Source organism: Chiloscyllium plagiosum, chromosome 6, assembly GCF_004010195.1.
Source record: "Chiloscyllium plagiosum isolate BGI_BamShark_2017 chromosome 6, ASM401019v2, whole genome shotgun sequence".
NCBI lineage: Eukaryota > Metazoa > Chordata > Chondrichthyes > Orectolobiformes > Hemiscylliidae > Chiloscyllium > Chiloscyllium plagiosum.
The window spans coordinates 56,492,333-56,504,759 of record NC_057715.1 but is presented as its reverse complement, the minus strand read 5'-3'; the positions used below and the strand labels follow the sequence as shown (position 1 = coordinate 56,504,759).

At 41.3% G+C, this 12,427-nt stretch overlaps 1 protein-coding gene across 5 annotated transcripts in view; it reads left to right on the top strand.

Annotated features, from left to right (window-relative positions):
• Positions 1-56: 56 nt before the first annotated feature.
• The window catches only part of hikeshi (heat shock protein nuclear import factor hikeshi), a 44,010-nt gene continuing 31,639 nt past the window's right edge, over positions 57-12,427 (top strand). For 3 of the 5 annotated variants that reach the window (XM_043691576.1, XM_043691578.1, XM_043691577.1), the window contains exon 1: positions 76-198. In XM_043691576.1, coding sequence (XP_043547511.1) covers positions 169-198 — 30 coding nt within the window. In that variant the 5' untranslated portion in view covers positions 76-168. Of the gene's footprint in view, positions 199-12,427 lie in introns of all 5 variants that reach the window. The other 2 variants (XM_043691579.1, XM_043691575.1) reach the window with 2 other exon arrangements.

Below are 12,427 nucleotides of genomic sequence, written 5' to 3'. Positions count from 1 at the left end.
CCTTATGGCGGCTGCGTATTGAGGTTTCCAGAAACTTCTGCTCAGCTCAATCGGCGGCGGCGGCGGCACCAGCAGCGGCGGCTGGGGACGGCAGAAGGATATGTGACATGTTAGAGATTGGCGAGAGCTGGGCTCGGATCAGAGAGGGGCGGCATATTTGGTGAGACAATGTTCGGGTGCCTGGTTGCGGGTCGGTTGGTAAGTTTATTTTGAGTTGGCGCTTATGCATCTTAAATGTATGTTTGGGATTTAGTAGTTTTCATTTTAAACGCATGTAGGTGCCGCAAGCGAAGTAATGCTTTTGGGTCCATAAGAAGTGAATGAAAGTTGTGTTTTGAGGCTTAAAAAAAATCGATGAGTTCAATTTAAAAAAAACAAAAATGCGATAAGTACTCAGCGGGTCTAGTAATTCACCTGCTTGCTGAGTAATGCCAGCAATTTCTGTTCTCATTTATCCAGCATCGGCAGTGTTTTGATTTGTAATTAATTTTATATTTTTTTTCAGACTTCTTGTGAAATGCATGATCCAAGTATCTAAAAGAAACATATGTTTGTTACATTGGGTCTCTTACGGTCCCATTTTTGTGTTGTCTAGCCTAACTAGTGCAGATTTTAAAGTGTCCGTTTTTGATATCCACACGGGCTAATCTGACTACTTTACATTAAGTACTACTCCGGCTTTTATGACTGTACCCTGTTCCTACCGCCCAGTTGTCAAGATCATCCTGGAATGCAAAGATAAGGCTTAGTTTGTAAGAGAAGCTTTCTCACAAGTACCCCTGTGTACTTCGTCCTCTAATAAATTCAAGGAGTAATGCAGAGGCCTGTAGCAGCCATGCAATTTAAATTCAATTAAAGTCTGGCATTTAAAAACTTGACATAGTGAGTCCACCTAGTTCTCTAGGTAAAAACAATGACTGCAGATGCGGGAAACCAGATTCTGGATTAGTGGTGCTGGAAGAGCACAATCGACGTTTCGGGCAAAAGCCCTTCCTCAGTTCTCTAATGTCCATAAGGGAAGGAAATCTGCCATCGTTACCTGGTTTGCCTACATGTGACATCAAACATGCAATGTGGTTGACTTTTAATTGTGCTCTAAAATAGCCTAGGAAGTCATTCAGTTCAAGGACAGTTCGACATGGACAACAAATGTTGGCATTGCTAAAGATGCCCAGACTACCTGAAAGAACACAAACTCATGGACTTCTTAGTTACTAGGTGAGAGAGTGTCTATTCTAACCCCTTCAGCTGCTACCCCGTCCCTCTTGCTTACTCTGGCATCTATCCTTCACTTATTTCCTTTTTTTTCTCCTCAGACTATCTTCCATCTCATCCTGGCCATGAGGTTTGCCTCCAAAACAACAGTTGTATTTTTATAGCTGTCTTTAACAAATTACTTCTCGGGAGCATTATTAAGCAGAATTTTTGCACTGAACGACATGAACAAAATATTAATGATGGTTGATTGAAAAAAAGTCAGCGATGTTTTGAGGATGGTAGTAGGGAGCCAGTGAAGTTTGGAACGTTTACAATGCCTAGGTATTGGACATCTGAAAAGTTGCTGAAAATGTGTTGCTGGAAAAGCGTAGCAGGTCAGGCAGCATCCAAGGAGCAGGAGAATCGACTTTTCAGGCATGAGCCCTTCTTCAGGAATGAGGAAAGTGTGTCCAGCAGGCTAAGATAAAAGGTGGGGAGGGGCGTTGGAAATGCGATAGGTGGAAGGAGGTCAAGGTGAGGGTGATAGGCTGGAGTGGGGGTGGGGGCGGAGAGGTCAGGAAGAAGATTGCAGGTTAGGAAGGAGGTGCTGAGTTCGAGGGATTTGACTGAGACAAGGTGGGGGGAGGGGAAATGAGGAAACTGGAGAAATGAGTTCATCCCTTGTGGTTGGAGGGTTCCTAGGCGGAAGATGAGGCGCTCTTCCTCCAACCGTCGTGTTGCTATGGTCTGGCGATGGAGAAGTCCAAGGACCTGCATGTCCTTGGTGGAGTGGGAGGGGGAGTTAAAGTGTTGAGCCACGGGGTGGTTGGCTTGGTAACTTAGTGGTAGAGTGGTTAAAATTGGGGATGGATAGGTGTTTGGTATTTGAGAATCACTTGTGCTTTGCCAATTTCTTTCACCTCTTCATTGACAAATGTATTTTCAACTATCTAGACCATGCTTCAAGACCTTGTGGGGTCACAAACTTAAGAGTGATCCTTCTGCTGCTCCCAGATGTCTTCTCCCTTCCTTCACTGTGTACTGGGGTTTAGAACAATTTTCAAGCTCTGAAATGGGGTCACAGTGGGAAAAGACTTGATAAGCACTGACTTAGGTCATCAGTATGGTGTTCCCTCCCCCAAATCTCTCTTGTCTCCAACATTTTCATTGACATACTTTTTAAAAGCTACCACTAAAATTTTACTCCAATTATCCTTCTTTGACTTATTTTGATTATGCTTCTGTGACATGTCTTTGAATATTTTTTTAAACTTTTAAGTGCTTTATGAGTACAAGTTGTATTATGTGACGTGCAGGTTGCACTACTTGAGGATTTTTCAGCAATTTTTACTTTACAGCTCAGATTTTGCAGTTATTTTGACTTCTAAAATTCGACAAAATTGGTTAACGTATAGTCCAGCACAATACTATTATTTTGTAAGACAATCAAAATTGAAGTGTAATGTTTCTCTCTGTTCTTGAATACATCTTGAAATATTTTGATTAACCTTAGTGGGAAACAAGGACGGGCAAAAGTAAGTAGTTACAAGTTATGTTTTAATACTAAAATCATTTGCACAAAGCACAAATGTAAAGAAAAACCATAAAGAACCCCAATATTGACACAAATCTATCTAGGTATTGAAGAACCACTGTGGTTAGCACTACTGCCTCACAGTGCCAGAGACCCGGGGTTCAATTCTCACCTCGGGCGACTAACTGTGGAGTTTGCACATTCTCCCTGTGTCTTCGTGGGTTTTCTCCGGGTGCTCCGGTTTCCTCCCACAGTCCAAAAATGTACAGGTTAGGTGAATTGGCGATGCGAAATTGCCTGTAGTGTGAGGGGAATGGGCCTGAGTGGTTACGCTTTGGCGGGTTGGTGTGGACTTGTTAGGCCGAAGGGCCTATTTCCACGCTGTAAGTAATCTAATGTAAACTGCAGCTTGTATTTATTTAGTATTTTTAATGTAATGTATTCAGTTTGTTGAACGGAGATAGGGATTGCCTACAAGTTTTTGATTTCATCATTAAAAGGGAGAATTTTTCTGTATCTCCTTTATTGAGTCATATTGTTTTAACAGTACCAATTTGATAAAGCTTCTAAATTCAAGGGTATACACTATAGGTTCGTGGAACCTGTCTTCTATACCATGTATACACATGTAAAAGTTGAATTTTTTTAGACTTTTTAAAGATTCAGTTTATAGGGTTGACTATTACACAGTTTTGAGGGGCTGAAATTCATGCTGCAGTTCACAACATGGCATATTATTAGCAGAAGTTGATTTGATCCCTCAGCTAATCCCGGGTAAAGAAGAACAATGAATTACGGTAAAGGTAATTACCAGATAAAAGCAAGAGAAACAAGAATGAATTACTGGTAGTAAATTTCATTTATACATAATGGTATGAAAATTTAACATGTCAAAGGCTCATTGAAATCGTGAAAATTCACATCATTCAACATTGTCATGGCCTGGTATAATGGCACACGTAAAATGAAACACTTGTTAAATTCTGAATATGTAAGTGTCTTGAGCTTTCCCACCAAATTCTTCAGTTTCCCTCCCATTTACTCTGTTACGTAATGAACCTCAGCAACTTTAACAAATTTGTCAAAGAGTTAAAGATATATGTAGCTGAATTGCGGGAGATCCAAGATGGCGACAACCCAGCAAGTCGGAGTCTGTAGTACTCTGCCTAAGACTCTGGCAAAGTGGGGCACCCACCTTCACCTCACCCTTTAAATCATTTATGATAGCTTTTGCCCAGCGTAATCAGTCATTTTACATCAAGCTTGGATAGTTTGGTGTTGTTTCTAAAATGACTAAGGGCAAAAACTCCTGCAGCTTGCAACAGGCATGGACCTATCCCCCACACCTTCCTGTCGCAGCAGGGACGTCTGGAGCCACGTCGGGGGACTTACCTGCGGAGGTGCGTCTGCTCTCCGGAATCACCAAACTTGACGAGAAGATTGATGCCTTTATTGAGGAGTCCCAGTCCAGGTGGGAGTCAATCTCAGTCATGCTGCAGAAGCATGACCGAGAAATTGAAAAACTTGAGCAGCATGTCGGAGGGGCAGAGCAACGGGCTGCGGCCCTGGAGACGGCTGCCAAGTTGTCTGTAGGTCAGGTCCAGGCTCTCGAGCAGCGAATCCGGACCCTGGAGGAGCGCATTCACGACGTTGATAATCGGGGCCATTGGAAAAATATTCGGTTGCTGGGCCTTCCCGAACGGGAAGAGGAAGGCCAGCTTGTAGACTCTTTGGAGCGATGGCTCCCACAATTATTGAAGTTGGAATTGGGACTGGGCCGGATGCGAATGGAGTGGGCCCACTGGGTTGCTATACATAGGCCTGGTTCAGACCAGTGCCCCTGCCTGGTTCTAATCTGACTCCAGTGCTATGAAGAAAAATAAATGCCCCTGGAAGCCTCCAGAGTCTTGGGGAAGGATCCCCAGGCCATGATGCACAAGGGTTCCAGAATGTTATTTCAGGACTTCTCTCCAGCCGTGGTCCGCAAGAAGAGGGCATTCGATGAAGTGAAGAAGCGTCTGAGAGACGTAAATATCTAATATTCTATGCGCTATCCGGCAACGCTGCGCTTCAGCCATGGAGGACCCGTTTACAACTTTGGCTTGCTAGAAAAGTAAAAGAATTCTTGGACTGTCTTAAACAGACTGCAGGATCCAAACCATATGGATAATGACTTTATTTTGCCGCCCCCCCCCCCCTTTGTTTACCTCCTTTTTTCCTTTTTTTCATCTTACACTGGGGGGGGGGGCTTGTTCTTTACTCTTCCTTTGGTTTCCTTTTTATAGTTCGCGTGGCTTACTTGATTTGTGGGCAAGGAGTGTTTGTTTTGTCTCGCCCTTTTCTTAAGAGTGGGGTTTTCCTCTTTTCTCATTTTACTTAGTTGCCTAATACTCGCCAGGATTGTCATTTTATATACTTCTATTTTGTACTGTTTGCTAAACGCACCCAGGTGTTGGTGTGGGGGGGAGGTGAGTTACTTACTTTTAACTTTGGTTTCATAAAATACTTGAATTTGTCTATTTCACTTTATAATGCCGGGGCTGAGGGCAGGGCCCATGCTAGGAAAGGTTATGGTGGGGTTATCGAGGGGGAAAGTCTCCTTTCAAATATGTTTTGCGTTGTGTTTTTACTTAGGAATAGCTTTTGATTGTGTTGGTTTCAATGTTTTAACGAATTCTTGTATTTGTGAATTTACTACGGTCTTTACTCAAGGTTTTCTGAGTGGTGTTCTTCCTGGGGGATCTCGGGCTTGCCTGGATGATTATGGCTAGCCATTCGCTTAGGTGGTGCACCTGGAATGTCAAGGGGAGTAATTCACCAATCAAAAGGAAAAAGATTTTATCAAGTCTCAAAAAATAAAGGGTCGATGCAGTTCTCTTACAGGAGACACATTTACTTGACAAAGAACATTTTAAAGCTACAATAGGGCGGATTTTATCAGACCTTTTTGTCATCTTTCAGTTCAAAGGGGAGTAGCCGTTCTTATTCGGGAGAATCTTCCTTTCCAAATATTGAGCCAGATAGAAGATGAGTCTGGATGCTATATATTGATCAAAGCCCTAATACATGGAGAGCAATATGGAATTCTGAATCTCTCTTGCTCCCCGGTGCATCCCTTTAAATTTGTATCGGAAGCATTCTCTAAGTTGATGGCTTATGGAGTCTGCAGTACAGTTATGGGAGATTTTAACTGTATTATGGAGCCAGAGACAGATAGAATACCTAAGAGCTCTGGGTATATCTCTGAGATCTAGACAACTGGCGGATCTGAATGAGGAGCTAGGGCTAGTAGATGTATGGAGTGCCTTCACTCCCAGGGTAGAGACGTTACTTTCTACTCTAACCCACACAAGTGCCATACCAGAATTTATATGATTTTTGCCCCCTCGACCCTTTTGAATTCCATACTGTCTTGTAAAATAGGTAACATAGCTATTTCTGATCATGGCGAAGTATATATGGAAGTCAAGATTAAGGATGATGGAATAGGCCCCCGACATTGGTGTATGGGTCCCTTCTTATTGAAGGATAGCAAATTTAGAAAGTATTTTTCACAGGAATTCAAAACCTTCTGGGAAATTAATTCAGGTACAGCCCAGTAACCCGTTGATGATATGGGAGACCACTAAGGCATATGTGCGAGACTTAGTCATCTCATATTCTGCAACCCGGAAAAGACAAAGGGAGAGCAATAGCGCCTGCTTGAGGCTCGCCTGAACGCAGCTGAGACAGCGTATCTTAACAGACCTTCCATTACTAAGCTACAAAGGATCACAGCCCTGAGGGCAGCCTTGAATACCGCACTAAGCCAAACAACAAAGAGGGAAATATTATTCGAAAAGCAGAGATTATTTGAATATGGTGACAATCCTGGTAGATACCCAGCATACCTTACTAGAAAGAAAAAGGCTCTGGAAGCCATTACGTCCATTAGAGAAAGTGCTGGTACCCTGACTAGTGATCATAAAAAGATCAATACAGTCTTTTGAAAGTTCTATTTTGAACTGTATAAATCACAGGACTGTGAGGATAGAGCTGAGAAGATGGAATCCTTCTTTAAAAATTTGGCCCTTCCAGGCTTAACCTCAGAGCAGGTGTCGATCTTGAATGCTCCCCTGACAACCCAGGAAGTACTCGACGTGGTTAGGCAGCTTCAGAGTGGCAAAGTGCCTGGACCAGACAGATTCCAGTCTGAATTCTATAAAGAATTTATAGGGGAACTGGCTGGGCCACTCAGAAAGATGTATAATTCTTCACATAGTCAACATATCTTCGTTAAGAGAAGCAAACATCTCTCTTATTCTTAAAAAGGGAAAAACCCCAGAAGGTTGCTCATCATATAGACCCATATCCTTACTAAATGTAGATTTCAAAATTCTTTCTAAAATGTTAGCATTAAGATTGGAGAGGGTCTTACCCTCCATCATAAAAGAGGACCAGACAGGGTTGATAATGGGCTGCAGGTCAACTAATAATATTAGAATGGTCTTAAATATGATACAAACCTGTCAACAGGGAACAATACTGGGTTTAGCTGTCTCCTTGGGATGCAGACAAGGCCACATCTTTTTTTATACACTGGAAAGGTTCGATATCTGAGAGATATTTACTAAATGGGTTTCAGTATTATATGATGATCCCAAAGCAGTGGTGATCACCAATGGTTTAAGTTGGAATAGCTTTAGTGTTGGCAGGGGTTGTTGTCAGGGATGTCCTCTTTCACCATTATTATTCAGTGGCATTGGTACACCGACCATACTATGAGGACAGTGACAGTGAAGCAACTTTGATATAATTCCAAATCAAGTTTGGAGGTGAATTTACTGTTTTTAATCTACCAGCTTTCCTAATCACTTGCTATATCTTCAGAAAACATTTTGTGATTTATGCACTAGGACACACCGATCCCTTTTTTGTCTCAGCTCTGCACTCTCATTGTTTGGATAAAATGCTTTGCTTCTATTCCTGCCGAACTTGACAATTTTACATACTTCCTCTTTATAGTCCATTTGCCAATCTTTATTCAGTTTTATAGCCTATTTGCATATCTTTGAACGTTCTTTAGTCTTCTTTACAACTTACTTTCCTAACTGTTTTTGTCATCAAATTTGACAAACATCCCTTCCATTCTCGTGAACCTTCTCTAAAAAATGAAAACCAGCATATCAATTATCTCACTGGCAACTTATTTTAAGACCCTGGGATGAAGTTCATCATGATCAATTTTACTTCAGGGCTGTGACACTGATGCCAAACGCAGCATTGACTTCTAGTTCCTAAAGTTGCTTCTTGTTTAGAAAGGCATCATGTGTCCATGCAGGCTTGGTGGGCTGAGGGCCCTGTTTCTGTGCTGTACTATTCCTTTGTTCTTTGCATGGACCTCGGAGGTCTGTACAGAAGAAAAAGAAAGAAATGGCAATGTTGGTCAGACCTGGGCACTCGTCAGCCTGCAGAGTCAACAGTTTGGTCCCACTTCTCTGGAAAGTATAATTACTGAGTTCCCCATTCCCTTCCAGTTCCTGACTTACAGCCGTTACTGGCATGTTACTTACATTGGTCTTTGCCATACAGGTTGTAAAATATCAGTTTCATTCTGTTCCCTCATTATAACTTTCCATTATTGATTTCCTAGACACACTCTCTAAGGCAACGTTCACTTTAAATTTTTTCCTTTTTAGATATCTGTAGAATCCTAACTTTTTAAAATATTTCGAACAGTTTCTGTTACACTCTAATTTTCCATCCTTATTAAACTTGTGACCTGCCAGACATTTTTATAAGCCCTTTTCTTCAAATTTATTGTTACCTTGAATTGGTTTAGTTGCAGTTACACCATAATTGTTTTTCCTCACAATGGAATATATCTATAGTGTGTTCTAAAATATCCCTTTAAATGTTTGCCGCTACATTTTTATTGACCTACCCTAACTTGCCAGTTCATTTTAGGTCACTCTGCTTTCATAATCAAATGGGCCCTTGTCTAAGTTTAAATGACTAATCTTAGATCTACTCCTGCAAACTAAATTTAACATTTAATCATATTTTGATTGCTGCTTCTTAGGAGCACCTCACAAATCATTAATCATATCTTGTGCAAAACCTGGAGTAGTATAGACTGCTGTCTGGTCAGCACCAAACATACGGTTTTAGAAACTATTCCAAAAGCATTGAATGAATTCTTTTTCCAGGCTATATGTGCTCATTTGATTTTTCTAGTCTGTATAATTTTTAGTTGTACCTTTTGACAAGCTCCTTTTATTTTTCCTTTATATTCCATCCTACTCTGTGGTTAGTATTATGGCATCTTTTATAATTCCAGCTGGTGTTACTACTGGAGCTCAGATCTCAAACTGAGGTCTGGCTTCTTGAATCATTTTTTTTTTAATTTAACAAAGTGGCCAATTACTTAAATGCAAGCTTGCCATTGCCATAAATTCTGTTTTAACAATAAAACAAAGTTCATTGTGCAAAAGAAATGAAGATAAAATAGAATAATTCAAACAATATACATATAACTAATTTTAAAAGATTTCAAAACACTCTATAAAATACAATCTCATTTATTGCACACTTTCACATTTCAAAACTCAACTACCAGAGAGAATTTCCTTTTTTAAATCATATCCATAGTTTTGACTTAACTGTTTCTTTCAATTCGTGGTTTGAGATTTTGATAACTTCTTCCTTGAATATTCATATAATTTATCTTTGAGCTTTCCCAGCCTAGAATAATCCCACCAAGGTTCTAACCATTCACTTCAGGTCAGAAACTTTCAAACTAATATCCTTCCACTGAGGTAATTTATTTTCTAGCTTTTTGAAGTCCCTTCTCTCTCTGGGAGAAGCTGTTTCATGTACATAAATTCAACCAGGACTTAGATGTACAGCGTGGAAACAGACCCTTCAGTCCAACCCGTCTACGCCGACCAGCTATCCCAACCCAATCTAGTCCCACCTGCCAGCACCAGGTCCATATCTCTCCAAACCCTTCCTATTCATATACCCATCCAAATGCCTCTTAAATGTTGCAATTGTACCAGCCTCCACCACATCCTCTGGCAGCTCATTTCATACACGTACCACCCTCTGCATGAAAAAGCTGCCCCTTAGGTCTCTTTTATATCTTTTCCCTCTCACCCTAAACCTATGCCCTCTAGTTCTGGACTCCCCGACCCCAGGGAAAAGACTTTGTCTATTTATCATATCCATTCCCCTCATACTTTTGCAAACCTGTATACGGTCACCCCTCAGCCTCCGATGCTCCAGGGAAAACAGCCCCAACCTGTTCATTCTCTCTCCATAGCTCAAATCCTTCAACCCTGGCAACATCCTTGTAAATCTTTTCTGAACCCTTTCAAGTTTCACAACATCTTTCCGATAGGAAGGAGACCAGAATTGCACGCAATATTCCAACAGTGGCCTAACCAATGTCCTGTACAGCCGCAACATGCCCTCCCAACTCCTGTACTCAATACTCTGATCAATAAAGGAAACGCCACCTTCACTATCCTATCTACCTGCAACTCCACTTTCAAGGAGCTATGAACCTGCACTGCAAAGTCTCTTTGTTCAGGACACTCCCTAGGACCTTACCATTAAGTGTATAGGTCCTGCTAAGATTTGTGTTTCCAAAATGCAGCACCTTGCATTTATCTGAATTAAACTCCATCTGCCACTTCTCAGCCCATTGGCCCATCTGATCAAGAACCTGTTGTAAGCTGAGGTAACCCTTTTCGCTGTCCACTACACCTCCAATTTTGGTGTCATCTGCAAACTTACTAACTGTACCTGTTATGCTCGAGTCCAAATCTTTGTGAATTGAAAACGTTTTCTATGCTGTAGGCTATCATCATTATCACCCCAGGAAGTTTTTAATTCCACCTCCCTCTGATTTTCTTTTTCTTCACTTCTCAGTTCAGGTTTTCTTAACTATGTCCTTTTTCTATTACTCTCTGCTTTCTTTCTCCAAAGTTTCCTTAGTCTCCATCTTTCTTTTAACTCATGTCTTTTAATTTTTAACTATCTTCGCTAATTCCAGCTGTGACATCCCACTTTTCAAGTTTCCTTTACTTCTACCTAAATGTTAAAAGAATTACTTTAAACAACATACCTATACAAAATCCTGCTTTTACATGAATCTATATGCTCAGCCTCTCAGTTTAGCTTTACTCAAAAATTCACCTAATCCATTGGATAGCAGTAACAGGATAGGTCAGAGTCAGCATGGATTTATGAAGGGGAAATTGTGCTTGACTAATCTCCTGGAATTTTTTGAGGATGTAAATTTGAAGATGGACAAGGGAGAGCCAGTGGATGTAGTGTACCTGGATTTTCAAAAAGCCTTTGATAAGGTCCCACACAGGAGATTAGTGAGAAAGATTAGGGCACATGGTATTGGGGTCAAGATATTGACTTGGATTGAAAATTGTTGACTGACAGGAAGCAAAGAGGAATGATAAACTGGTCCCTTTCAGAATGGACGGCGGGCGGTGACCAGTGGGGTACCACAAGTTTCGGTGCTGGGACCGCAGCTGTTTACAATATACATAAATAATAGAGATGAAGGCATTGAAAGTAATATTAGCAAATTTGCTGATGACACAAAGCTGGGTAGCAGGGTGAAATGTGAGGAGGATGTCATGAGAATACGGTGACTTGGACAGGCTAGGTGAGTGGACAGATGCATGGCAGATGCAGTTTAATGTGGATAACTGTGTGGTCCAAGAACAGGAAGGCAAATTACTATCTAAATGAGATCAAGTTAGGTAAAGGGTGAGTACAACGAGATCGAGGTGTTCTTGTATATCAGTCAATGAAAGCAAGCATGCAGGTACAAAAGGCAGTGAAGAACACTAATGGCATGCTGGCCTTCATAAGAGGAATTGAGTATAGGAGCAAAGAGATCCTCCTTCAGTTGTACAGGGTACTGATGAGACTGCACCTGGAGTATTATGTACAGTTTTGGTCTCCAAATTTGAGGAAGGACATTCTGGCTATTGAGGGACTGCAGCGTAGGTTCACGAGGTCAATTTCCAGAATGGTGGGACTATCATATGTTGAAAGATTGGAGCAACAGGGCTTGTATACGCTTGAGTTTAGAAGGATGAGAGGGGATCTGATTGAGACGTAAAAGGTTACAAATCATTTATGTAAGTGACAAAAAGTAGAGGATCCAGCACCGATCCTTGTGGCACTCCATTGGTCACAGGCCTCCAATCTGAAAAACAACTCTCCACCACCACCCTCTGTCTTCTACCTTTGAGCCAGTTCTGTATCCAAATGGCTAGTTCATCCTGTATTCCATGAGATATAAGCTTGCTAATCAGTCTCCCATGGGGAACCTTGTCGAATGCCTTACTGAAGTCCATGTAGATCACATCTACTGCTCTGCCCTCATCAATCATCTTTGTTACTTCCAAAGGGTTTTTACAAATATATTAAGGACAAAAGGGTAACTAGGGAGAGAATAGTTACCCTCAAAGATCAGCAAGGTGCCATTGTGTGGGGCCTCAGAAAATGGAGGAGATACTAAATGAATATTTTGCAGCAGTATTTACTGTGGAAATGGATATGGAAGATATAGATTGTAGGGAAATAGATGGTGACATCTTGCAAAATGTCCATATTACAGAGGAGGAAGTGCTGGATATCTTGAAATGGTTAAAGGTGGATAAATCCCCAGGACCTGATCAGGGG